This window comes from Pangasianodon hypophthalmus, chromosome 21 (genome assembly GCF_027358585.1).
Source record: "Pangasianodon hypophthalmus isolate fPanHyp1 chromosome 21, fPanHyp1.pri, whole genome shotgun sequence".
Lineage (NCBI taxonomy): Eukaryota > Metazoa > Chordata > Actinopteri > Siluriformes > Pangasiidae > Pangasianodon > Pangasianodon hypophthalmus.
Window position 1 is genome coordinate 8,693,593 of NC_069730.1, and position 24,239 is coordinate 8,717,831.

General features: G+C 39.9%; 2 protein-coding genes across 3 annotated transcripts; both read right to left on the bottom strand.

Annotated features, from left to right (window-relative positions):
* Nucleotides 1-534: 534 nt before the first annotated feature.
* On the bottom strand, nucleotides 535-10,681 carry vcpip1 (valosin containing protein (p97)/p47 complex interacting protein 1). Of its 2 annotated transcripts, XR_003404406.3 has the most exons (4): nucleotides 8,095-10,681; nucleotides 3,481-3,567; nucleotides 1,457-2,744; nucleotides 535-989 (listed from the first exon to the last, which is right to left on the bottom strand). XR_003404406.3 is itself a non-coding variant. In XM_026941420.3 (3 exons), exons 1-3 carry the CDS (start codon nucleotides 10,679-10,681, stop codon nucleotides 2,080-2,082), a joined length of 3,339 nt encoding a protein of 1,112 aa, XP_026797221.2. In that variant the 3' UTR covers nucleotides 535-2,079. The 2 variants fall into 2 exon arrangements, 1 of the variants encoding a protein (XP_026797221.2); XM_026941420.3 differs by having other exon boundaries at nucleotides 535-2,744.
* On the bottom strand, nucleotides 535-13,086 carry LOC128316964 (uncharacterized). The gene is made up of 2 exons (XM_053227472.1): nucleotides 10,666-13,086; nucleotides 535-1,538 (listed from the first exon to the last, which is right to left on the bottom strand). Exon 1 carries the CDS (start codon nucleotides 12,929-12,931, stop codon nucleotides 12,329-12,331), a length of 603 nt encoding a protein of 200 aa, XP_053083447.1. The 5' UTR covers nucleotides 12,932-13,086; the 3' UTR covers nucleotides 535-1,538; nucleotides 10,666-12,328.
* Nucleotides 13,087-24,239: the final 11,153 nt, after the last annotated feature.

The window sequence follows — 24,239 nt, forward strand, 5'->3', positions numbered from 1 at the left end:
GCCAAAAATTTATTGCACATGCAAACTGCAAATTCTTTAGCTGTGTGGGATCTTCAGACCGCTTTGTTGGCAAACAGAAGGAACAAAAAAAAAAGAACAACAAAAAAATGAATATATGTACAGGATAAAGTACAATATATACTATATATTACAGGCTATCACCTCATCAGAAAGATCACTGGTACACCTCGAAAATCTCTTTAGAATTTTAACTTTGGCCATATTATTACCAATATTCAGGAACCGTGCTTATACACATTCTTCTCTGTATGTCATGATCCAACAGAGAAATATAATGAATTATTCTTCTTATCACGACAACTCTGGATACAGTCAAAACCCATCAAGCAATAAAATTAAATAATGAGCTACTTAGCTCATGAGAAATTTCCTCTTCTAGTTCTTAACTTTTTTTAAATCTCAGGTGACTTGCTCATCAAACTGGAAATGCCTAAACCTGAATCCACATTCAAGGCTACAGTCCATTCTGTAGTAAGCTCATCCCACTGCTCACTTCCACTCAGAGAGGCACACTCCGCATGACATTTTATTTACATGAATGACACTCACTTGGACGAAGAAGGGTTCAAAAGGAATGAAACAGCCTTGCATCTTAAAAAAAATTTGCAAAACCAAACTTTACAGAGAATTGGGGGATAAATTTACAGATAAATCAATGGGAGAGTTGTCTGAACTACCTTTAGCTGAGATGTAATCAAAAGCATTTTAGAATAAAATTATACAAGATGATTAAAAAAAAATCAGACTGTGGTGGAAGAAGAAAAGTGTTGTTAAGAGTGTATACTGTGGGTTTTAGGTACACTTTAGTAACCGTTAAGGCTGTGTGGATGTGCAAGGACAATGGCAGCACATGTACACCCGTCTTAATCATAAAGGAGTAGAGCTTTGGTCAGGTCATCCCAGCCATCTTGCTGTCCAATCTCTCTGCCAGACCCAGTAGATCCATACAGTGCACAGCATTATTCAACCTGGAGAAATGAAAGACACCTCAACTTTTTTTAAGGTTTAACTAATCAGACAAGAATGAAGCAGCACCCCTGTGAAGGATAGCAGTCACACCAGAAACAGGCCATTCAGCAATTCATACTTACACTCAGCTTAACTACAAGAATCAGTGGCCACAGAAAAACACCTGCTTCTTAGCAAGTCTCTGTGGCCACTCTGTACTCCAAAATGGAAATTAAAAAGCTTAGGTAAAGATGTATTAAATTGTACAAGCAATACCAGTCTCAAGTCAAACCTAAAGCACTTCTTCAATCTTTAGTGTTACTAATTCAGAGGATTAGATTCTCTGGGATATATTAACATTTTAATGTCAAACTTAATATCACAGCAGCATGATAAGCATAGCATCGTGTGCCAAAATTAAACATAAATTCCTTCAACATTTTTCTGTCATTGTGACTTTTGAATACCAAGATCTGGCAGTTCTAACCTGGTCACAAAAACAGGTAAGTGGTGGTATCCAGCGGAGAGTTCCTATTGACACCTTTCATTTAATCCACACATGGCTTAATCTGAAGAAGAAGATAACAGTCCACAGAGGTATAGATCATATCCTACCAATAGTATCACTGTGCAAAACACACACATAGCCAGATGAAAAACCTGATCAGCACTACATTATCTCTGAATGATGCATCTGAACTACATTAAGACAATTAGGAGTCCCTTTGTTTTCACAACAAACTAACAAAAACACCCCACTATCTATAACTGAGGCTGGGTAGATGCATTTTGTGGCTGATTTAGGAGTATAAACTGCTACAGAAGGCTTTGTGTATTGAACATCAGATGCACTTGGTTCTACACACAGTCAGTATACACAACCCTTTCAGCCTTACTGCGTGCTCCTGACTGAAGTGTCTATGTAAAGCATGAGTGTTTAATGTGTGCTGCAATATATGGAAAATGCACATGTTTACCAGCACCTTTGCTCAACTCCAACCTCTTTATGACAATTACTCAGGAATGCATTTGAGAACCTCACATATAGTTATAGGTTAATAGGATCACTGTGTGAGTAAATGTGCGCGAGTGTGTACGTGAAAGAGCACATCATAAGGACTGGTCCATGGGCTCAGAGATGCTTGGAGACTCTGCCCCCTGGCTCTTTATCTCATCTTGCTCATTTACATCTTCCTCCTTCTCATCCTGCTTAGTAGTGCTGCTAGGTGTTGTCTGCTGCCGTAAGTGTTTGTCCATAGAGGCTTGTATATTTGACACCATCTCCTGTAGGCGGCGCCGTTGAGCCTCAATTGCTGTGGGCTCTAATTCTAATTCTCGACACCCTTCACGCAGAGTGAGCATGCCTGGAGCCACACGCACCAGCTCTTCCCTTGACCGTGCTAGCCCCTCTCCCTGTACACTGCCACTCAGGTCCACGCCATTACTATGCTCTCGCCTGATTGGCTGGTGCTCATGTGAGGTGGAGCCCAGTGAGTGACCTTTGCCCTGGAAAGCAGTAACAGGCTGCTCCTTCTTGCGCACCACCCCTCCACTGCCCAATTTTAGGCCATGAGCAGGGCTTCCCTCGCGGTTGCGAGAAGGAGCGTCAGAGCACAGTTGGGACAGTGCGTCTTGGATAATTTCCTCCACATTAGGGCCCACTGGGAAGTGGCCAGCAGCATCCACACATAGCTCCAAACGCTCCTCTGCTGCGTTGAACACAAATGTCTTACCAGTCAGGTGTGGCAGAGTGCAGTGCTTCCCATCCAACAGACCTGAAGTCGAACACATACAGACATAGGAACACAAGAACACACACACACACATTAAAAAATTAAACTTTTAGCCAGACCATTGTCTTTATCAATCACCTACATCAATCAATCATTTTTTCCTGTTCTGTAAACCAGCTAAAAAATGTAATAGTAATTTTCACAGGACAATAACATGACACTGTAAATTAAACATGATTGGGCATTTTGTCCTCCTTTCACTTCCAAGTGACCAAAACCCAACTATCTAACTATCAGGATATCTTTCCTGACCAGGTACTATGCGTGCTGTACAGGGACATGGAAATAGTGCAGATCATTCCACGATTCCACGTCTGCACATACACACAAAGAAGAACAGTTTTACACAGAGAGCACACACAGTTAAAAAAAAAAAAAGGACTGCTTAACGTAGCTAGTATGTAGAATCTGCGTGTCAGGTGCAAATCCCAGCTGGGTTATGAGTGGGTTTGGCTGTATTCTCAGTGAAATGGACAGTAGGACAGTAGAGTTCCTGTCTCTCTACACACTAGTTAAGCTTCTGCATATCTATACAGTAGGAGTGTTCCATACCTGATAAGTTATCTGCAATGTTTGGTGGACATTACTTTTAAACAATATACTGATAGGCTTCATTCAAGAAATTTAGCCTCAATCCAGATGGACATTGTACATGTCTACTGTCAGGGAAGATTAGTGCAGAAATAAATAAAAAAAACAAAAAAACAGGGGGACTTACCCATATCTTTCTTCACAATGTTATAGAAGACTCCTCCTTGCTGAAACAGATGAGGTAACTTCTTAGCATATGACCACACATCCTCACCTGAGAGACAGGGAAAGAATAGCACACCTGCATGTTTTTGAAAGCAGTATTGAATCTGAGATGCAGAAGACCATGAACAAACAGGAAAGCAGCAAGTGGGCTTTTGAATGTGTGCTTCTCTCATAATAGCTATATGCATATTACCTAAGAAAGGCTTAAAATCTGGTGTGCTGGAGCCATTTTGTGCTTTATTTATTTTGTGTTAAAATTGTTTGTAAAAAAGAGGAATATACATATAATATTATGTTGGACTTTGCTTTAATGATTTGTTAATATGAATGCTCTTTTTCCAAATTTCCATACTGTTATACGATTTACATTGTTTACTAATGTTTACTGATATTGTTTTTCAATTAACATTTATTAATATCATTTTTTGGTTGGAGGTGGAGAAAGTAAGGGGTGGAGTTAGCTGGGGTGCTATTATACCTGCTATTAGAGCAGTAGGTAGGGAAGGTGAGGGGGGAGTAAGAAAGGAAACAGTTTTTAAGACTGTGGAACTATGAAAACTACTGTGGAAACAATCTGCATTTTAGGTTCCACATGTATGTTGGATTAAGAGAGCCAACCTCTTTTTCCGCTACTTTACCACAGTAAACAATTTTGATCAGTCACATTCGATCACACATAAACTGGACACCTTGCTCCATCAGACACTGTGACAGCTCAAAAAATTTTACGAAACTGCCACAGCATAGTCATATATATTAAAATGAGTATGCATGGACACTATAGCCTAGCGGCTGTCACTGATATTAGTCATTGAATAAAGGCCAATGCAGAAATGAAAACATACCGTCGCGCTACAGCAGAATTTTGGATTAAAACCGCTGATTGCCGATCACTACTATTCATTTTACATAACAGCCAAATGAATAAATGTAAATGTAGGTAAGAATCAAAGCATGTTAACTGCTATACTATTTTTGCTATTGGGCGTTTCCAGAAGTACAGATGTGACAGCCGAACCCAGTTCAATCATGCAGCCTGCTCACTAATCTTGTGCTGAGACATTTACGATATAGTACCAATATCAGAACTCTGTGTATTGGCTGAATCAGACACTCTCTTAGTAACCAAGCTTGCTCTCTACAGGCTTCTGTTATGCCAAGTTACACAAAACATCAAAGGTGTGATGGTACCATGCTTTAAGACAACAGGCCTGATTTACCAATATTTTAGTAAGGTTGTGTGTAAATGTTTTTGTAGGCCAAACTGAACAAAAAACTTATTTAGCTTTAGTAATGCTGATTTACTTCATACTAACATTCTTGTACTGATGAGTGCCAATCACTCGTGGAGTGCAAGCATGTTCGCACTACAGCTCATTTGCATTTAGTGACACCCACAAAACTCCATAAATGGTAGAGCTCACAGAGAGCTGAAAGTGCAAAATGGGAATTTCTCAGAGGAGGAAATTATATTGACTCATGTCTTTCCCGTTTCCATTAGCTGCTAAATACTGGTATTTGGCCAGTAAAAACGCTGCGTGACTGGCAAATTAAGATCCTTTTATCAAATTAAGATCATTTTTAATCTGAGAAATTTAGACAGATAGCGAAGCACACATCTTAGCTAAATAATGCTAATACTGGCAAATGCTACCGGCAAATGGTCACTGTACAATCACATGGCTGAACAGACAATGGCGAAACAGCTGACTCTTAAAAGTTTCTTCCTAAAAGCAGGAGATTCTGATCAGCCTATTCAAGACATATGATCCTGGCCCAACAAAGAAAAAGAAAATAGTAATGTACATTGGAGAATACGCGTTGCAAAGTAACATTTGGGTGCTTCTTTAAATTTGGGTTTGAGATCAAAAGATTGATCAAAATTTCAGCTTTCATTTCCTTATATTTATATCTAGATGTGTTAAACAATTTAGAACATGGCACCTTTTGTTTAAACTCACCCATTTTTAAGTGATCAAAAATATTGGAACATGTGACTGACTGGGGTATCTTGTTGAACAGGTGTGCCCTGTAAGATTGATTGTTTAAATTGTTAATAGCTCTGAATGTCTAATCCTGGTTTGAGCCCTGGTTTTTGCCTGTGAAGACTGCATTTGTTGCTAGAAAGAATAAACTAACATGAAGATCAGAGAGCTGTCTATGGGAGAAAAGCAAGCCAATTTCAAGCTGAGAAAAGAGAGAAATCAATCAAAGCAAAATCATTGCAAAGCATTAGGCATAGCCAATAAAACAATTTGGAATCTCCTGAAAAAGAAAGAAACCACTGGTATAGCAACAACTAGACATCGAACAGGTCGGCCAAGGAAAACAAAAGCAGTTGACGTGTCAGTGACATCACCAACAACCTCCACAGTGCAGGGGTGAAGTTATCACAATCCACCGTTCAAAGAAAATTTTGAGACCGGAAATATAGAGGCCATACCCCAATACTCATCATGCAGCAAGACAATGACCCAAAACACTGCCAATACAACAAACGACTTCATCTGGGGGAAAAAGTAGAAGGTTTTAGACTGGCTAAGTCAATCACTCAATTGAGCATGCATCACTTCTTGAAGAAGAAACTAAAGGGAGAAACCCCCAAAAACAAACAACAACTGAAAGAAGCCTGGAAAAGCTTCACAAAAGAAGAATGCAACAGATATCAGTGATAGTGGGTCACTAGCTTGATGCAGTTATTGCAAGCAAGGGATGTGCGACCGAATATTAAGTATTATTTACGTTAAGACTATCTGTTCCAATACTTTCGCTTAACTAAAAATCATGCAGTCTGCCACCAAATGTGCCGTGTTCTATGTTGTTTAACACATCTAGATGTAAATATCAGAAAATAAAAGCTGAAATTCTGATCTATTGTATCATATTCATCTTTTGATCTCAAACCAAAATGTCTTCAATATATAGCACTAACAAAAGAATTAGCATTGCCTTTCCTATAGTTTTGGAGGGGATTTCACACACACACACACACACACAATATTGCCAATATTGCCACACCCATATGTGCTTGTTTAACTTCCCATTTGGACCCCCACTAGATTTTGGAACGTGGCTGTGGGGAAGTGCCCATTCAGCTACAAGGCTGGCACTGATGCCAGGTGAGGAAAAAACTGGGGCACAGTCCACGGTTTCAATTCATCCCAAAGGTGTTCAGTAGGAGGTCAGGGCTTTGTGCAGGCAACTTGAATTCTTCCACATCAACTTTGGCAAACCATGTCTTCATGGAACTCACTTTGTGCACAGGGGCATTGTCATGCTGGAACATGTTTGGGACCCTTAGTTCCAGTGAAGGGAAACAAATAATAAAATTTCTGAATAATAATAAAAATAAAGAAAAACCACTGAAAGAGAAGGTGTGTCAAAACTTCTGACTGGTACTGTATATATAAAATTTAGCAGTGTAACAGCACCTGAAATGGCCAAAATCTGGAGATAAATTACATAAAAGGTGAATTAGGTGTGAGTTAAGTGAGAATGAATGAATGAATGAATGAATAAATAAATAAATAAATAAATAAATAAATGGTTTTACATGAAAACAGAGAAAAATAAATATCTACACTTTACCCAGGTGATCATGGACACCAATCACCTCACACACGGAGGTGAAACAGCAATGTTTAATTGTTTTAAGTGACTGTTAGCCACAACTCTCACACACTGATGCATTCTTGGCTTCTCCCGAACCAATGTACCCAGATGCCGTGTTGGAAAATCAGATGGGCATGTGTCATAAGGAAACCTGACGTATTTGGTGTGAGGTCAATTTTGGCATGCAGCACACTATGGGGTATACAGCAAATCAGTCACTTAAAGTGTACACTAGCTGAGCCATTGGAGCACATCTTTTTATATAGCAGCATTTCTTTTGTCTTAATGGCAGGGCTGGTCTGATTTGTGTTGGCTTGCTTTCTCCATATTTAATATCTGTTTAATTGAAATAAATAAGCTATTTCAACTTGACAGTAATCCTTGCATAAAATTTCAGTAACTGATCACCAGTAATAAAGTTGAAGCCAGCCAACTCAAGTTTAGTGAGTCTCCTTATGTGTAAATTTACACAAACACCAGCTTGATAAATGAGGCCCATTGTTTATGTGCATGATCTGTATTTTTCCTGTGTAATGTTGCTTGATATACAACACAACTTCGCAATATTAAATACAACAGTGGACTGGATCAGAAAATGTTAAACCTGATCATATACTAGTAAAGTGTTTCAGACCACTACTAATCCCAATACCAAAAAATCAGTATCGGACTGGTGGATGCGACAGCTGTTATGCACGTTTACCAAAATGGCATATTATTAACACATAACATGGACCAACTTTTTGGAAGATGACATTTGCAGCAAATTCTGTGAATTTTTTTTTTCCTGAAAAGGCCTTTGCAAAAAATATTACATACATAATGCGATCTCACAAATGGCACAATTTCCTTATAAATCCAATCAAAACAGTTAAATATAGACATAAGTGGATCCTATTCTGTGTTTCAAACTGTTATATATGAACAAGGGCTGTTTACTGCTTTTCAAAAGGTTATGTCCTACCCATAAGTGTTGCAAGGAGACAGAGTGATGACATCTCCAGATCAACACTGTCCTGTATCTCTCGGCTGCTGGTTCTGCTGAGCCAAGGTTCCATCGGGGTATGAGTATTTATTTGTGTGTCTGGGACACTCTCCTTGAGCACTTCCACAGTGATGCGGTCTCCGTGTTGCAGGGCCACAGGAAGGTCCTGATGCTCGGGGGGTGGTGGGGGCAGTTCCCGAGGAGGAAAGCCATGCCGGATGCACTGTTGGTGGGGCTGTAGGTTGAAGGCTTGGGTGATGGCTTCCTGCAACTCTGCATAGGTATTATGGGCTTGCAGCTGCAGTGTTGCCTGCCTCCCATCACTGGTTGTCACCCGGATCTTCTTCTGCCCACTAGGGATCATGCCTTTAGTGGGTGTGGGTGGAGCTGAGGAGAAGGGGGCAGGGGAAGCAGAGCGAGGCTCTGCACTCTGGTCTTGCATCCTCTGGCGCTGTGTGCGTCTGCGTTGAGACAGAGCTGCCTGCTCACTAATCTTATGTTGCAGACTCCTCTCTGCTTGGCTCATCACCAGTTCCTCTTTATGCAATGTGCGGCCTTTCTGACCTGTCAATATAATCTTTTGGGGAGGGTTTGCATCCCACTCCACCACCTGTCCACCCCCTTGCCCTTGGCCCTGCATGTGAGCACCCTCTATGGCCACTGGGTGGTACTCCTCTGGGTTCTTCTTTGCTGTATGGTGCAGAACAGTGTTCACCACCTTCTGCACTAGAATCTCACTGCCAAACTCTCCTGGAAAGTGCTTTGTGACAAGGCGCATTGCCACATTGTAGACATTGCTGTTCAGTGCTGGATCTAATTCATATTGGAACCAATAGACGGTCTCACGGACTACACGGCCACCCCACTCAAGGGTAATGGGGAATGCCTCTGGCAAGTTGTCATACTCCTTTCCATCCCAGTAATGTTTAAAGCCACAACCACACTTACCACCCTGTGAGCGTGTGTTGGTACGGTCCCCATCTAGGTAGACTATAGATCCATCACCACGGACATGCCGTGCAGAGTTCCTGTGGCACCAGGAGCAGGTGGACAGTGAACTGAGTTTGTAGTCAGGAACCAGTGCATCCCTCTCAGGGCAGTAGGAACATACCAAGTTATTCAATGGGAAGGTGTAGTTCTTGTCTCCCCGGAGAGTGCCATGAGTAGACTTAGCAAGGTTGTAGAGTTTTCCACCAGGTACTAACCACTCAGGAAGAACATGGAGTTCAGACAGCGCATTGCAAATCAGACAGCGGTACAGACGATTCTCCTGCACTAAATTTTTCGCTGCCTCTGTCACTTCTTCAGGTTGGATGCCAATTACCCCTGTTCGGCGGTAAACATACTGATGAACATCAGCCACCAGTGCAGGATGGATATTATGTTTCTCTATAAAAATTTCCTCCATGGCACTGACTAAACGGAGCAGGTATTTCTCCTGCAGGCTTCGATCTCCCCCGATAACACAGCCTCCACAGGCTTCCAGACTGACATACCTACAGATAAGCTCCTGTGGAACTCCCCAAGCCTTGGGGATCAATGCTGCAGGCAGCTTTGGAAGTGGCATTCCCTTAATACCCACTAGAGGGAGATAATGATTTCTGCCTGAGCTGCTCCAGGCAATGCAGATAGGCTTGTTGAGGGAGCCATCCTTTCCTCTGCACTGCTCCTCAGGCACCAGGCCTGGCAGAAACGTGGCTGAGTAGTCACCCGAGCTCCTCATGCCACTCAGAGAGTCCAGCAGGATTATGGGACGATGCAGGACATTGGCTAGGCCAAAAATATGTATGTTCCTCAATCCAAGTGGGACACCCTCAGGAGGCACAAACAAAGGGTCACACTCATTGATGATGTCCTCCCATTCTGCAGTGTCAATAAAGTCTTGAAAGAGAGCCTTATAGCGATCCAAATTTTGTTTGAAACTGAGCTTGAGGTTCTCCCTTAGTGCATGCCAAAAAAGCTCACGACCCACTAAAGCCCTGGACACAGCGTGAACTAGGCAATGGCCATCTCCGTCCACATGTACAGGAATGAGACATTCTTTGTTGTTGTTGGCTTTCTTGATCTCCTCCAATGTATCGTGGAGGTATATAAGGCTGCCAGATCTGTCCTTACCATAGCCAACTGTAGAGACGTGCTCCTGTTCTATAAGAAAAGCTCTGTCACCTAGCAGCGAGCAGTCAAAGAGCTCACCTTGATTTATCTCCCGTAGTAGTTTCGCTTTTCCCGTCTGTTTGTCCATCCCGTAACGGGTAAGAATCGGTGACAGCAGCTTGCAGTGGTAGTTGGACAGACCCATCACTTTGACCAGCTCTGTGCTTTTCTTCGGAGCTCCCGTAACATCGAGCAAGGCGTTTCTCAGTAAATTATGAAGCACAACATCTGGGTCGGTTACTTCTTCCACATTTAGAAGATCCTTCTGTTCGTGACGCTGGCCACACTCCGTGCATTCAATGCTAACTGAGCTATAAGCAGGGAAGAACAGTCTCGCCTGACATTTGAAACCTGGACAGATACCTGATAAAATGCGCTTGTCCCTTTTCTTTGTACCTTGTGCCGACGACATTTTGATGAGTGATTCTTTCCTATCGTAATGGTTTATAAAACCATTATAGTATTCTCCCCAGTTTGTGTAACGCTCCAGTTGTTATTTATCCGCTGAGATCAACACGGAAGCGGTTGTTTTTTTCTCCACCCACTGTCTGTTTTAGAACGTCACCTTCCGTACTGGAAGAAGGAAGCCGGATGTTGTAGTTTGAATTCAAGAATGACGGACTCTCCTACAAAATACTTACATCATAAACAATCAAGTCTACATAAAATTATTTAGAATAACTTGTACTTAATTAAGACATACGTGGCCTTAAAATAGTGACAAATGCATTCGAGGTAAAATGAATGGCAAACGTTTTACACTACATGAACCAAAATGCAAAGCAGCCTCGTAACAAGTGCCCTCTGATCCTCAAGTGACGCCAATAACGGAAGTTTTTATTTTTAGAGAACACACGACTTTACTGTCTGTCGGAGGGGTATTTCTGAAAGCAGAGGCCTGTCTCACAAAGCAAGATTTATAGATTTGCTAGCTATCTTTGATCTTATGTTGCCCTTTCTCACGGTGATGGTTATCAAGCATTAAGCTTCAACTCTCGTGCCCAGAAGTTTGCGCATGCGCTACATTAGTAATAAATTTCGCTTATAAAGTTCGTAAAAAACTGCTTCTTTTAATGAACGTTAGCTAAAGCCACACTGCAGGCTACAATTAGGGAAAAAAACAGCATAAATGCTTTGAAGCTGCTGATTGATGTCACCTATTTGCTCATAACAAATAATAATAAACCTCAAGACAGCAGTTTAATAATGTGAACACTCAGTTTGTATGAAAACTCATCGACTAGCTAGACTGCCTAGCTAACTAGATGACTGACTAACCCTGCTTAAATGGTGGCTCACCCATAAGACACTGCGACATGACATCACATTCACAACCCAAATTGCTACTGATAACTGAATCTTATGTTAATCTTTAACATTGTCACCTTTTTCATAACTTTGGGCACATTGCCATATAAATTTATGCTGATAGTTTAAGGTTCAAGGTTCTTTATTTGTCAATGCCACCATAATCGAAATATAGTTTCTCTTCTCTCTTATCAATTGTTTACAGTCAATGCAGTCAGTGCAATACAGAACAGATTTTGTATGAAGGTAACAGCAATGTATTTGATAATAAATAGATATAAATAAACAGAGTGAAAAATATATTGTAAACATCTGAATGAAAATGCATCTGAGTAAATGTAAACAGTGAATTCTGTAAAATATACAAATATACGTCCAAAGGTGCAAATATACCTGGAGATAAATGTAAACGTTCAATATATCTCTGAGTAAATGTAAACACTGAAGTCAGTTTATATACAATATACTCCCAAGGGTGCAAATATACAAGCAATAAATGTAAAGGTTGAGTAGTTCTGGGTATATTTCTGGGTATAATAGGACTATGAGTCCTATTTTAAGATACAATACAGAATAGCAGCAGTATGACAGTAGTGCAAAAAGACTATAAGATGTAAAAGTGCAAACAGTGTCAGATTTAAATAGTTTGTACATGCAAGGTGTTTGTAAACAGGTCTATGTGTGCAGAGCTCTGCAGAAGTATAAAGTGTCTTATGTGCAATGAAAGAAGTGTGGGGTGAGTTGTAGATTATTAGAGTTCAGAAGTAGGTGGATGAGGGGGGAGATAATGGGCAGAGTTCAGCATCCTGACAGCCTGGTGGATGAAGCTGTTAGAAAGCCTTGTGGAACGAGCCTGGAGGCTCCGGTACCTTCTCCCTGAAGGCAGTAGGCTGAAGTGGAGGTTTGACGGGTGAGAAGCATCTGCTGCGATGCTGATGGCTCTGCTTGTGAGGCGGGTGTGGAAGATATCCACAAGGGAGGGCAGAGAGACTCCGATGATCTTGCTGGCTGCATTCACTATGCGTTGCAGAGTCTTCGGAAAGGAGGCATTGCAGCCTCCGTACCACACAGTGATGCAGCTGGTGAGAATGCTTTCAATGGTGCCCTGGTAGAAGAAGCACATGATAGGAGGTGGGACTCGTGCTTTCCTCAGTTTGCGAAGGAAGTAGAGGCGTGACTGAGCTTTCTTGGCCAGCGATGTGGTGTTCGTCACCCAGGAGAGGTCCTCAGAGATATGCACCCCTAGGAATTTGGAGCTGTTCACCCTAAAGACTGGGGCACCGTTGATGGTAAGTGGGGGGTGCAGTGGAGGTCCTCTTCTGAAGTCAATGACAATTTCTTTGGTCTTCCCCATGTTGAGGAAGAGATTGTTGTCGTTACACCACTGGACCAGTCGGCTCACCTCGCTCTTGTAGTTGGCCTCGTTGTTGTTGGTGATAAGACCCACTACAGTCGTGTCATCTGCAAACTTGACTATGTGGTTGGTACTGTAAGTTCAACCAAGTTAAGTTCAGGATCACATACATTCAATAGCTTTTTTATTTGACCCTACTGCTAACTTCATCAGCTGTTAGAAAAACGACACTATCATTTTCCGTTCCTTGTAAATTCATGGATTTAGGAGCATAAATCGCATTTCTGACTACTTCAATGTAAATCGGTGACTTAAGTACAAAAGTTAAGTCAATATTTACATGGGGAAAGTTCTGCATATTCAGTGATGGGTTAAGTTGATTATGTTATGCAAATCACCTGCATGCATTTCACGCCTCCAAGGTTGCCAAATTTTTCTTGACGCGTCTGAGACAGGGTTTTTCAAACACAAGCACTTGCCTTTAAACCTAGTGGAAAAAAGAAAGAAAAAAATCAGGGATAAGACAGCTGAAGAAGAATAATAATATAATAATAATAATACGATGTAACATAAAAGCAAGAGGCAATTTAAAAATGAAAACAAAGAGGCTAATATGATGACATGAATGAGAAGATGGCAAACATTGAAACAATATAATAGGAGTCCAATACACTGTCAATATATTGCTGCATGAGTAGTCCTAATTGTACTGATCACATTAATCAGTGCAAATTTGGTTAAATTTACCAATATGGCTTCCATCCTCTTTCTTCAGAAGCATATAAAAAAGATATAAATATCTTATTACGTTGCATTTTATATTTTTAGATTGTTTTCTGACAGTTAATTGTGTGCATAAATAAATGAAAACACAAGATACTAAATCAAGGTCATAAAATTGTAATGTGTGCCCAGGATGTAGGCCATTGTCTATGGCAGTAAAAATACACTACCTGTCAAAAGTTTGGTGTCACCCAGAAAATTTCATATTTTCCATGAAAACTCACTTTTATTCATCAAATGAGCTGTAAAATGAACAGAAAATGTAGTCAAGACATTAGCAAGGTTAGAAATAATGATTTTTGCTTGAAATAAGGATTGTGTCCTTCAAATTTTGCTTTCGTCAAAGAATCCTCTCTTTGCAGCAATTACAGCTTTGCAGATCTTTGGCATTCTAGCTGTCAATTTGTTGAGGTATTCTGAGGAAATTTCACCCAATGCTTCTTGAAGCACCTCCCACAAGTTGGATTTTCTTGATGGGCACTTTTTACCAGCTATACGGTCAAACTGCTCCCACAACAGCTCAATAGGTTGGAGACTGGTGCCTGCACAGGCCAGTATATTACAGATTGAATACCAGCTGACTGCTTCTTCTCTAAATAGTTCTCGCATAATTTGCAGCTGTGCTTTGGGTCATTGTCTTGTTGTAGGAGGAAATTGGCTCCAATCAAGTGCTGTCCATAGGGCATTGCAAAATGGAGTGATACCCTTCCTTGTTCAAGCATGTATTAATCTCCCACTGTAGCGCCACCAAAGCACACCCAGACCATCACCTTTCCTCCACCATGCTTGACAGATGGTGTCAGGCACTCCTCCAGCATCTTTTCATTTTTTTTCTGCATCTAACAAATGTTTCTCTTTGTGTTCCAAACACCTAAAACTTAGAGTTGTCTGTCCATAACACTGTTTTCCAGTCTTCCTCTGTCCAATGTCTGTGTTATTTGGCCCATCTTAATCTCTTCCTTTTATTGGCCAGTCTCAGATATGGCTATATCTTTGCAACTCTGCCTAGAAGGCCAGCATCCTGGAGTCGCTTGACTGTTGACTTTGAGACTGGTGTTTTGCAGGTACCATTCAATGACAGTGCCAGTTGAAGACCTGTGAGACATCTGTTTCTCGAACTAGACTCTGGTGCACTTGTCCTCTTGCTCAGTTGTGCATCGTGGCCTCCTTCTCTTTCTTAAAACCAGTTTGTGCTGTTCTTTGAAGAGAATAACACACACTGTTGTATGAAATCTTCAGTTACTTGGCAATCTGTTGCATGGAATAGCCTACCTTTCTTAGAACAAGAATAGACTGACTAGTTTCAATGCAATTCAATTTTATTTGTATAGCGCTTTTAATAATGGACATTGTCATAAAGCAGCTTTACATAAATATATATATTCAGGATATAAATTTTAAATTTATGAATTTATTCCTAACGAGCAAGCCAGAGGTGATGGAGGCAAGGAAAAACTCCCTGAAACGATATGAGGAAGAAACTTGAGAGGAACCTGACTCAAAAGGGAACCCATCCTCATCTAGGTGCGATATAAATAATTCCCTTCTAAACTGTATACTATATGGTCAAAAAGTGCAGTTGTGTGGCCATGATAGTTCATTATAGTTTACACATGAAGTCTATTTTGTTGAAGTTATCAACTATTCACTGATAGAGACTTGTGCAAAACTGTTCATGGGAATCGCAGACCTAAAGCTATCAAAGCAATTGTAGTCCTAAGCCATTGTAACAAAACTGTTCATATTAATTGAAGTCCAAAGCCACCCTGATGGTTTCTACGTGGTACTATCCACAGTATTCTCATGTAACTTTAGTCTGTCCGTGTGGGGCCATCCTCAGCAGCAGCGAGTGGTTTCCAGGTGATGAGAAATCCAACCAGAAGTAGGGCATCAGGATGGATCAGGCAGGTCCAGAGAGCAGAAGCGGTCAAACACCCAAAAATCCCAGTTCACCACAATACTCAATGTCTGTGAACCCTCCAGATCTGCTCCTTTACCTAAGAAAAAACTATTGACAAAAGGATTCACTATTAAATATGTCTTCAACCTACACTTAAACATTGAGACCGTGTCTGAATCTCGAATATTAATTGGAAGGCTGTTCCATAACTGTGGGTCTTTGTATGAGAAAGCTTAACTTTATTAAGATGGTGTCTCTCTTCTGACCAGAGGCCAGTTGTAGTTCATTTACCACTTTTACCAGTGCCGTCTCTGTGCCCTGATGAGGCCTAAATCCTGACTGACAGATTTCATGAATGTTATTCCTATGTAGGTATGAGCATAACTGCTGTGCTACAACCTTTTCTAGAATCTTGGAGATAAAGGGGAGGTTTGGTTTAGGCCTATAGTTGGACAACTGACAGGGCTCAAGGTCAGAGATTTTATAACTGCTAGCTTAAAAGAGTTAGGTACATAGCACAAAGCTAAGGGAAGAATTGATTCTTTTTAGAATACGTTTGATTGCTTCTGGAATTATCTGTTTGAAGAAACATGTAGGTAAGGGATCTAGTATACAAGTTGATGAGGAAATCAGTGAAATTCTCTTGAAGGGGAGTAAAACTTTCTATATCTGTTATGGTTATATTATTATCTACATAGTTAGTTATCAAATTGGCTGGTTTTAAATTTATAGTCTGAATTTTTTGCGAGATATTTTCAATTTTGTCATTTAAAAAAATCATGAAGTCATCACTGCTACATATTGATGGTGTGCATGTTTCTGGATTGGGTTAATTTTGCTACAGTATTAAATAAGAATCTAGGATTATTTTTGTTATCTTCTATTATGGTGGAGAAATATGCTGATCTAGCAGCACTAAGAGCTTTTCTGTGGTTCAGGAGGCTCTGCTTCCATGCTGTTTGAAATACTACCAACTTAGTTTGATGCCATTTACGTTCTAATTTGGTCTGTTTTAAGTTGCATGTGTGATCATTATACCAGGGTGCTAATTTTTTCTCTCTAATTATTTTTTGTTTAAGTGGAGCTACATTATCTAGCATGTAATGGAAAGTTGACTCTAAGGATTCAGTCACCTGATCAAGTTCTGTGGGGTCAGACGGTGATCCAATCATAGCTGATAACTCTGGGAGATTATTTATAAAACTCTATGCAGTAACTGACATGAATGTATGTTTGACGTGTTAGTGTGGTAAGCTGCATATACAGTCAGGTCTGGAAGTATTTGGACAATGACGGAGTTTTTGTGATTTTGCCTTTATACACCACCACAATGGATTTGAAATAAAACAATCAAGATGTGATCAAAGTGTAGACTTTCAGCTTTATTTTAAGAGGTTCCATAAAAATAGCCATTTTAAGCAAAGTACTTCCATTTTCAGGGACTCAAAGGTATTTGGACAATTGACTGACAAGAAGTTAATTGACCAGGTGCAGTCCATTCCCTCATTACTTCAAGACAAATGAAGCAGATAAAAGGTCTGGAGTTGATATCAGGTATTGAGTTGGCATTTGGCAGCTGTTCGACTGGAGCTACCAATATGAAGTCCAAGGAGATCTCAATGCAAGTGAAGGAGGCCATCATTAGGCTGAAAAAACAACATAAATCTGTAAGATAGATAGCAAAAACATTAGGTGTGGCCAAATCAACAGTTGGGTACATTCTTAAAAAGAAAGAAAGCACTGGTGAGCTCAACAACATCGGACAGGCCTGGAAGACCACGGAAGACAACTAAAGTGGATGATCGCAGAATCTTTTCCTCAATGAAGAAAAACCCCTTCACAACATCAACAGAAGATAATACTCTGGAGAAGGTAGGCGTATCATTGTCAAAATCTACAATCAAGAGACGCCTTCATGAATGTAAATACAGAGGATTTACAACAAAGTGCAAACCACTGGTAACATTCAAGAACAGGAAAGCCAGATTAGACTTTGCCTGAAAACATCTAAAAAAGCCTCCCATGTTCTGGAGCAAGATTCTTTGGACTGATGAAACCAAGATTAACTTGTACCAGAATGATGGGAAGAGAAAAGTATGGCGAAAGAAAGGAACAGCTCATGATCCAAAGTATACCACATCATGTGTCAAACATGGTGGAGACAGTGTTATGGCATGGCCATGTATGGCTGCCAATGGAACAGGCTCACTGGTGTTTATTGATGATGTGACTGCTGACAGAAGTAGCAAGATGAATTCTGAGGTGTACAGGGCTATACTCTCTGCTCACATTCAGCCAAATGCTACAAAACTGATAGGATGCCGCTTCACAGTGCGGGTGGATAAAGACCCTAAACATACTGCGAAAGCAACTCAAGACTATTTGAAGGCAAAGAAATGGAATATTCTTCAATGGCCAAGTCAGTCACCTGATCTCAACCCAGTAGAGCATGCTTTTCACTTACTGAAGACAAGATTGAAGGCAGAAAGACCCACAAACAAGCAGCAACTGAAGGTGGCTGCAGTGAAGGCCTGGCAAAGCATCTCCAGGGAGGAAACTCAGAATTTGAGTTTTGAGAACATGGGCTCCAGACTTCAGGCAGTCATTGACTGCAAAGGATTTTCATCTAAGTATTAAAATTATGGTTATATTTATGATTATGTCACTTTGTCCAAATACCTTTCAGCCCCTGAAAATGGAGGTACTTTGTTGAAAATGGCCGTAATTCCTAAATGGTCAATGCCATATTTTTGTGGAACCTCTTAAAATAAAGCACTTTGATCACATCTTGATTGTTTTATTTCAAATCCATTGTGGTGGTGTATAAAGGCAAAATCACAAAAACTCTGTCATTGTCCAAATACTTCCGGACCTGACTGTATGTGTGTGTGTATGTATGTTATTTTACAGCATAACATCACCTGAAAAGGCCAAGATCTGGAGCTGAATTACAGAAATGATTAATTAGATCTGAATTAGGTGAGGATATAAGAAAACGGGTAGCACTTTATTAGGAACACTTTTACACCTACTCATTCATGCCATTATCTAATCAGGCAATCGTATGATAGCAGAGCAATGCAAAAAATCATACAGGTACAGGTCAAGAGCTTCAGGCAATGTTCACAGCAAACATTAGAATGGAGAAAAAGTATGATTTCTGTGACTTTGATCGTGGCATGGTTGTTGGTACTAGAAGGGTACCTGCAATACTAGATCTATATCATAGCAGTTACCACAAGCGTAACTGTTATATATTTTTTAATTCAAAGCAATTGTTGGCCAGAATTCTCACACACACCAACTGTAGCACATCTTCCTTTTATACAGCCACTTTTGAAAAGCACTTAGGTCTGAAGTTATCTCTGAGGCATGAATGCTAAATTGTGTAATTTCATAACTCAACTTTGAATATGGCCCAAAGTGTTATTCGCTTGTTTAGATATTTTTTTACTGGCTGGATGAGTAGGTGAGTTGCATATGTTATCAGTCGGCTTGCAGTGACCAAGCTGGGGACAAAATTTTAAACGTCATACTGTGGCCAACATTCATACCAAACATGTAGATGCTGCAGTATATGAATAAACTTACCGACCTATCTATACTGTATGTGAAACTGTGCCCAGATCAGCACTGGGTCCAGTGACTAAAGGGCCACCACTGTCTAAAAACACTATCCCATGGGAAAAGCAAGTGATTGTGCAAGGATACACAGTTCCGTGTCTACCTGATTTTACAGATTAAATGCTGCTTTGTCACAACCCGTGTATTCTGTGGTGAGTTTGAATTATCCTCAAACTGAGCAGAAAGCAGTATTAAGATTGTGAGCCAGTCCTATCAGTAAAAGAGTACACATTGAGCACCATAAGTAATTCTTGGTGAAAACTTAGAGAGCAGTATCAGTATCAGTATTATCCTCAATAAAGAATGGTATCAGCATAACAATGATTTTCATCCTCAATAGCCTAAAGAAGATTGTCAACACCATAAGTGCTTCTCTTCCTCAGTAGGAAACAGCATTAATACTTTGAGTGACGCTCAGTCTCAATAAAGTATGGTATTTGCTCCATTTATGAGTGCTGTCTGTTATTGTCTGGCGAGGTGTGCCATCAAGACATGTTACACACCTTGTGATAACTTTGATACACGGCCTCCACTAGTTCCAAAAGAAAATGCCCTGATAGTCAGAAACAAAAGGAGGTAAAATGGATGGTTATGTAACTGCGATTGATCCTAAGCGGAGATCCACCAGGGTCATCTAGGTCACTCGAGTTGCCAGAGTGTGATGTAGCAGGGGTCTTTTATAGGCTGCACACACAAGTCACAGTTATGAGGAGACGACCTTGCTATTAGTACAAGTCAAGGAAATGAGCAATAAGAAAATGTCCATTACATTGGTTTATGTGGTTTTATTATTTTTTTAATGTGCTTATTAGCTATAGGTGATATTAGACTTAATTTTAATATACAGAAGGTGGAATGTCGTTAATAAAATTGAAAACTGCTGCATTCATATAGAAGCATTCAAATATTTGTTAAACATACTGTATTTGCAAGTAGGCAAAAGTCAGTTATGCTGTTAATTGATATTTTCATGTTGTTATTTGTTTATTTAAGTTTTTTTTTACAGATTATTTCAGTCATAAATAGCCATATTTGTCATTTATATACACTACAGAACATTACAATCTTTAGCATTAACTGTCAGCAATTCTTTGCTGTTTCAATTACTTTTTCTGCTGTAGCCATATCATTATTTGTTTGTTTGTTTGTTTGTTTGTTTAAGAGTAGTATCAGGTAAATTGGGTCACTTTTTTGCAAATCCCCTAAGGCAACATTAAAAGTAACTGTGTACATAATACATGACTTTCTGTTGTCCACCATGATTGTTTTGGACAGTGTTCTATATTACAAATGCTGCATAGTGGCAAAAACTATACAAACATATGGTTATATAGTGCCTCGTTTACAAATCTCTCGTTTACAAATCTCTCCTCATTTACAAATCTCTAAATGGTTTGGCCCGTACTTATCTCTGTGAGTTATTGACTGAGTATCAACCCACTAGATCCCTTCGGTCTTCCAACCAGGATCTATTGTCTACCCCTAAGTCGAGGCTTAAGTGTAGGGGAAATCGTGCTTTCTGTATTGCTGCCCCCAGGCTCTGGAACGCCTTGCCACTATCCATTAGACAAGCTTCTTCTCTTAATATTTTTAAGTCCAGGCTAAAGACATTTTTATTTTCTAAAGCAAATAGCTGATGGGATATTTGTATGATTTTATAACTTTTCTGCTTGTTTGTTGTGTGTTTTTCTGTTTTTGATGACTTGCTGGAAAGCACATTGGTCAACGGAAGTTGTAATTAATTGTGCTATATAAATAAATTGTCATTGTCATTGCCTGGAGTGCCAGCATATATGAGCAGTGTCAGGGTTTCTGAGGGCTTTTGGAATGTACTAAATGTGTGTTTTGTGTAAATCCACATGTATAAGTAAGCTGTTAATGTGATTATTGTGTCTTAACAAGTAATAATGTTAATTAATATTAATGAACATACAAAATGAATACAAATAATATTAACATTAATATTAATGAAAACATAATATTATTACTTGTTAACATACAATAAGATAATCGCAATAACAGCTTCCTTCTACACTATATGGGCAAAAGTTTGTGGACACCTGATGATCACACCCATATGTGGACCTTCCCCACACTATTGCCACAAAATTGTAAGCACACAATTGTCAGGTAAAATGGATTAACCAGGAGCCTGGCAGATTCCTGCAATGTTACTGCCATGACCGGCAACCCGAGTGGGCCAAATTTATTCTCTGGGCTGAGTATGCACAAAACTCAAACACTTCCACAGGCCTAACTACATTTCAGTGCATTTAGGCTATTAGGTACCTCTGTTCCCATGGAATGCAACTCATACAGGGCACATAGATTGCTATGCCAGACCACTAGATACCACAAGGTATTTCACAAATCAGGCAGGTTGATTTGCGCCTCCTGTGATATGTAGTAAGCAATTTGAAAATGTATAGTGAAAGGAGAAAAAAGAAAAAGGACTACATTTTGCTAACATAACAAAGTAGCTCATTTTGCTGGTGTTTACATTCTTCTACACTTCTCATCATATTCTCATTATAAACTAATGCTGCATGTTTCATAAAGACCTAGTGTTTTTAGCAAGCCACTTTTTGAAATACCACAAAGTCTTTACACTATTGGGAGTGAGAGAGAGAGAGAGAGAGAGAGAGAAATGGAGCTACTATAATCAGTACTGATATTTGTCTTGTCTTCTAGGGAAGGTTAGCTATCCAGTAAGGGAATTCTGCACTGATAAAGGTCAGCCATGCTGAGGTGAGAGCTGTGTCTCAGTGTATGAATGCGTACATTTGAGTGTGTACGGTCACTGATTCTCGGCTGTGACTGCAACTCTTGAGAACTGGATGCTCTGTGAGACTTTCGCACAAGGACATGGACACCCACATGCACACACATACACACGCAGGTGCAGGGTAAGATCTTTCCTGTTCATGTGTGCCAAACTGAATTATTGCCTTTAGAGAGAATAGTGCAAAAGCGCTTACCGCCTCCTCACTTCCCTGCGGTTCGCATTCACAACTCCAGGTTTGCTGTTGTTATTATTGTCAGTGAAATATTTTTTTATAAACATAGGTATTGCATCTATGCACCTAATATTAATGGTAAACTGGTAAAAAGTTTATTTACAACCTTGATCAAGCTAATACGGAAAATTAATTTTGGTACTCTGTATTGACATCCAGTCACTCAGAACAACCTCATCTTTTTAACAGCTTAAAATGTTAGACAGCAAGTAGACTGTTAGATAGCAAGTAGAATGTGCCATTGAAATTAATTGCCATTCAGACTCACAAAACCACACAAATGCGAGTTGAGACCCTCTGTGACTTGTTCGAGAAGCTAATAAAAATTATCTGGCGATGGATCTAGCAAGTTGTTCCTGCATGAAATACTCCCAGTACTATAAGTCATAACTTAATTTTTAAGATAAGGTCAGTTTCAGATATCTGCAATACAGTTTTTTCCCCTTATAATTCATACTAAATTCATTTTTGACTAGTGGTAATTCTGGGTCAACATATCCATAACGCAAATTTTACAAGTCATAATTCATAGTGAACCTATCTATAATTCAATTATGACTAGTCATATATCATCATTGACTTATATTGAATTCCAGTCCTTCTTATCCACAATAAAATTTTTACTAGTAGAAATTTAAATTGCAGTAATCTACATAGAAATTTAGACTAGTAAAAACTGAATTTTGGATTAGAGAGACAGAAATTCTAATCCTTATTGTTTTTTAGTCTTTCTTTTGTGTTTTTCAGCTCTTGAGACCAGGCAATACACAATTACTGGACAAATAGTGTCTGTCTGCATCATTCATGGTGGTGGTGGGAGACAGTTCTTTTCCGACTGCATCTTTTTGTAGTTGTGTTGTAGACCAACACCACCCCTATCTTGGCAGAGGTCGGAGACTAGTCACTGAGGACTAAAATTAACAACAGCGAGTATAACAATAAGGTAATAATTACAGAGAGAACATGTTATGGTGTTATACCCCTAGCACCATCTGCCTCTTGTACATCTATCCTCCATTTGATTTTTTTTTGTTTTTAGATCAAAGAAGCTGAGATGGTCAAAGAGGCAAACACTGCAATATTTGAGGCTGAGGGCAACCTCAGTATAATGGGTGTGCTTCGATAGAGGAGGGGAATGCCATGATCCAGTCAGCTATAGAATACTTACCCCAATGGACATATCCTTGTGGCATTGACCCAGTTAGTGGACGTTTTCACAACTTACTTCAGTGATCTAAAAGAGACGACTTGCTCACATAGACTGATGCTTACAACATGTCTTGTTTGTTTCACAGGTTTGAGGACGGGTTCAATACCCTTGGTTGCTCCAAGAACTGAGGAGCCAGCCACATATTTTCCAAACTCTTTTCATTAATGCTGAGGAGACGCTTGAGGTGACAGGCCTGTCCTCTTCGTGTGAAGTGTGCTTCTCAGAATTTGGCAGCAACCAACATTGTCAACAAACCCAGACCATCTGCTTCTGGAGGAACTGGCTGATTGATTAACCTGTGTGTGCTACTTTTTGAGAATTTGAGAAAAATGGAATCCAATGATTTATATGCAGTTTTGAGAAGCAATTTTTTTTGGCCAATCAGGCCATCAGGACATTGAATTTGGTGGTCAGTTTATATTATTACATTTCTTAATAATAAAGAAATTATTATATTATTACATTTCTAATAAAGAGTGCCTTGTACAAGTCTCTATTTGCAGAAGGAGAATGCAGTCCCCTGTCATTGCAGATGGCCCAAGAGCAGGAGTGTCCAATCTTAAACAGAAAAGGCCAGTGTAGGTGCAGATTTTCATTCCAACCATGCAGGAGCCACACCTGATAGTCTATTAAAAGCCAGGATCAACTAATTGAACAGGTGGAATTAGGTGTGGTCTGGCTTGGAATGAAAACGTGCACCCACACTGGCCCTTTGCGGATAAGATTGGACACCCCTGCCTTAGAGTTTGGCGTGGAAGCCTCAACTTTACCTCC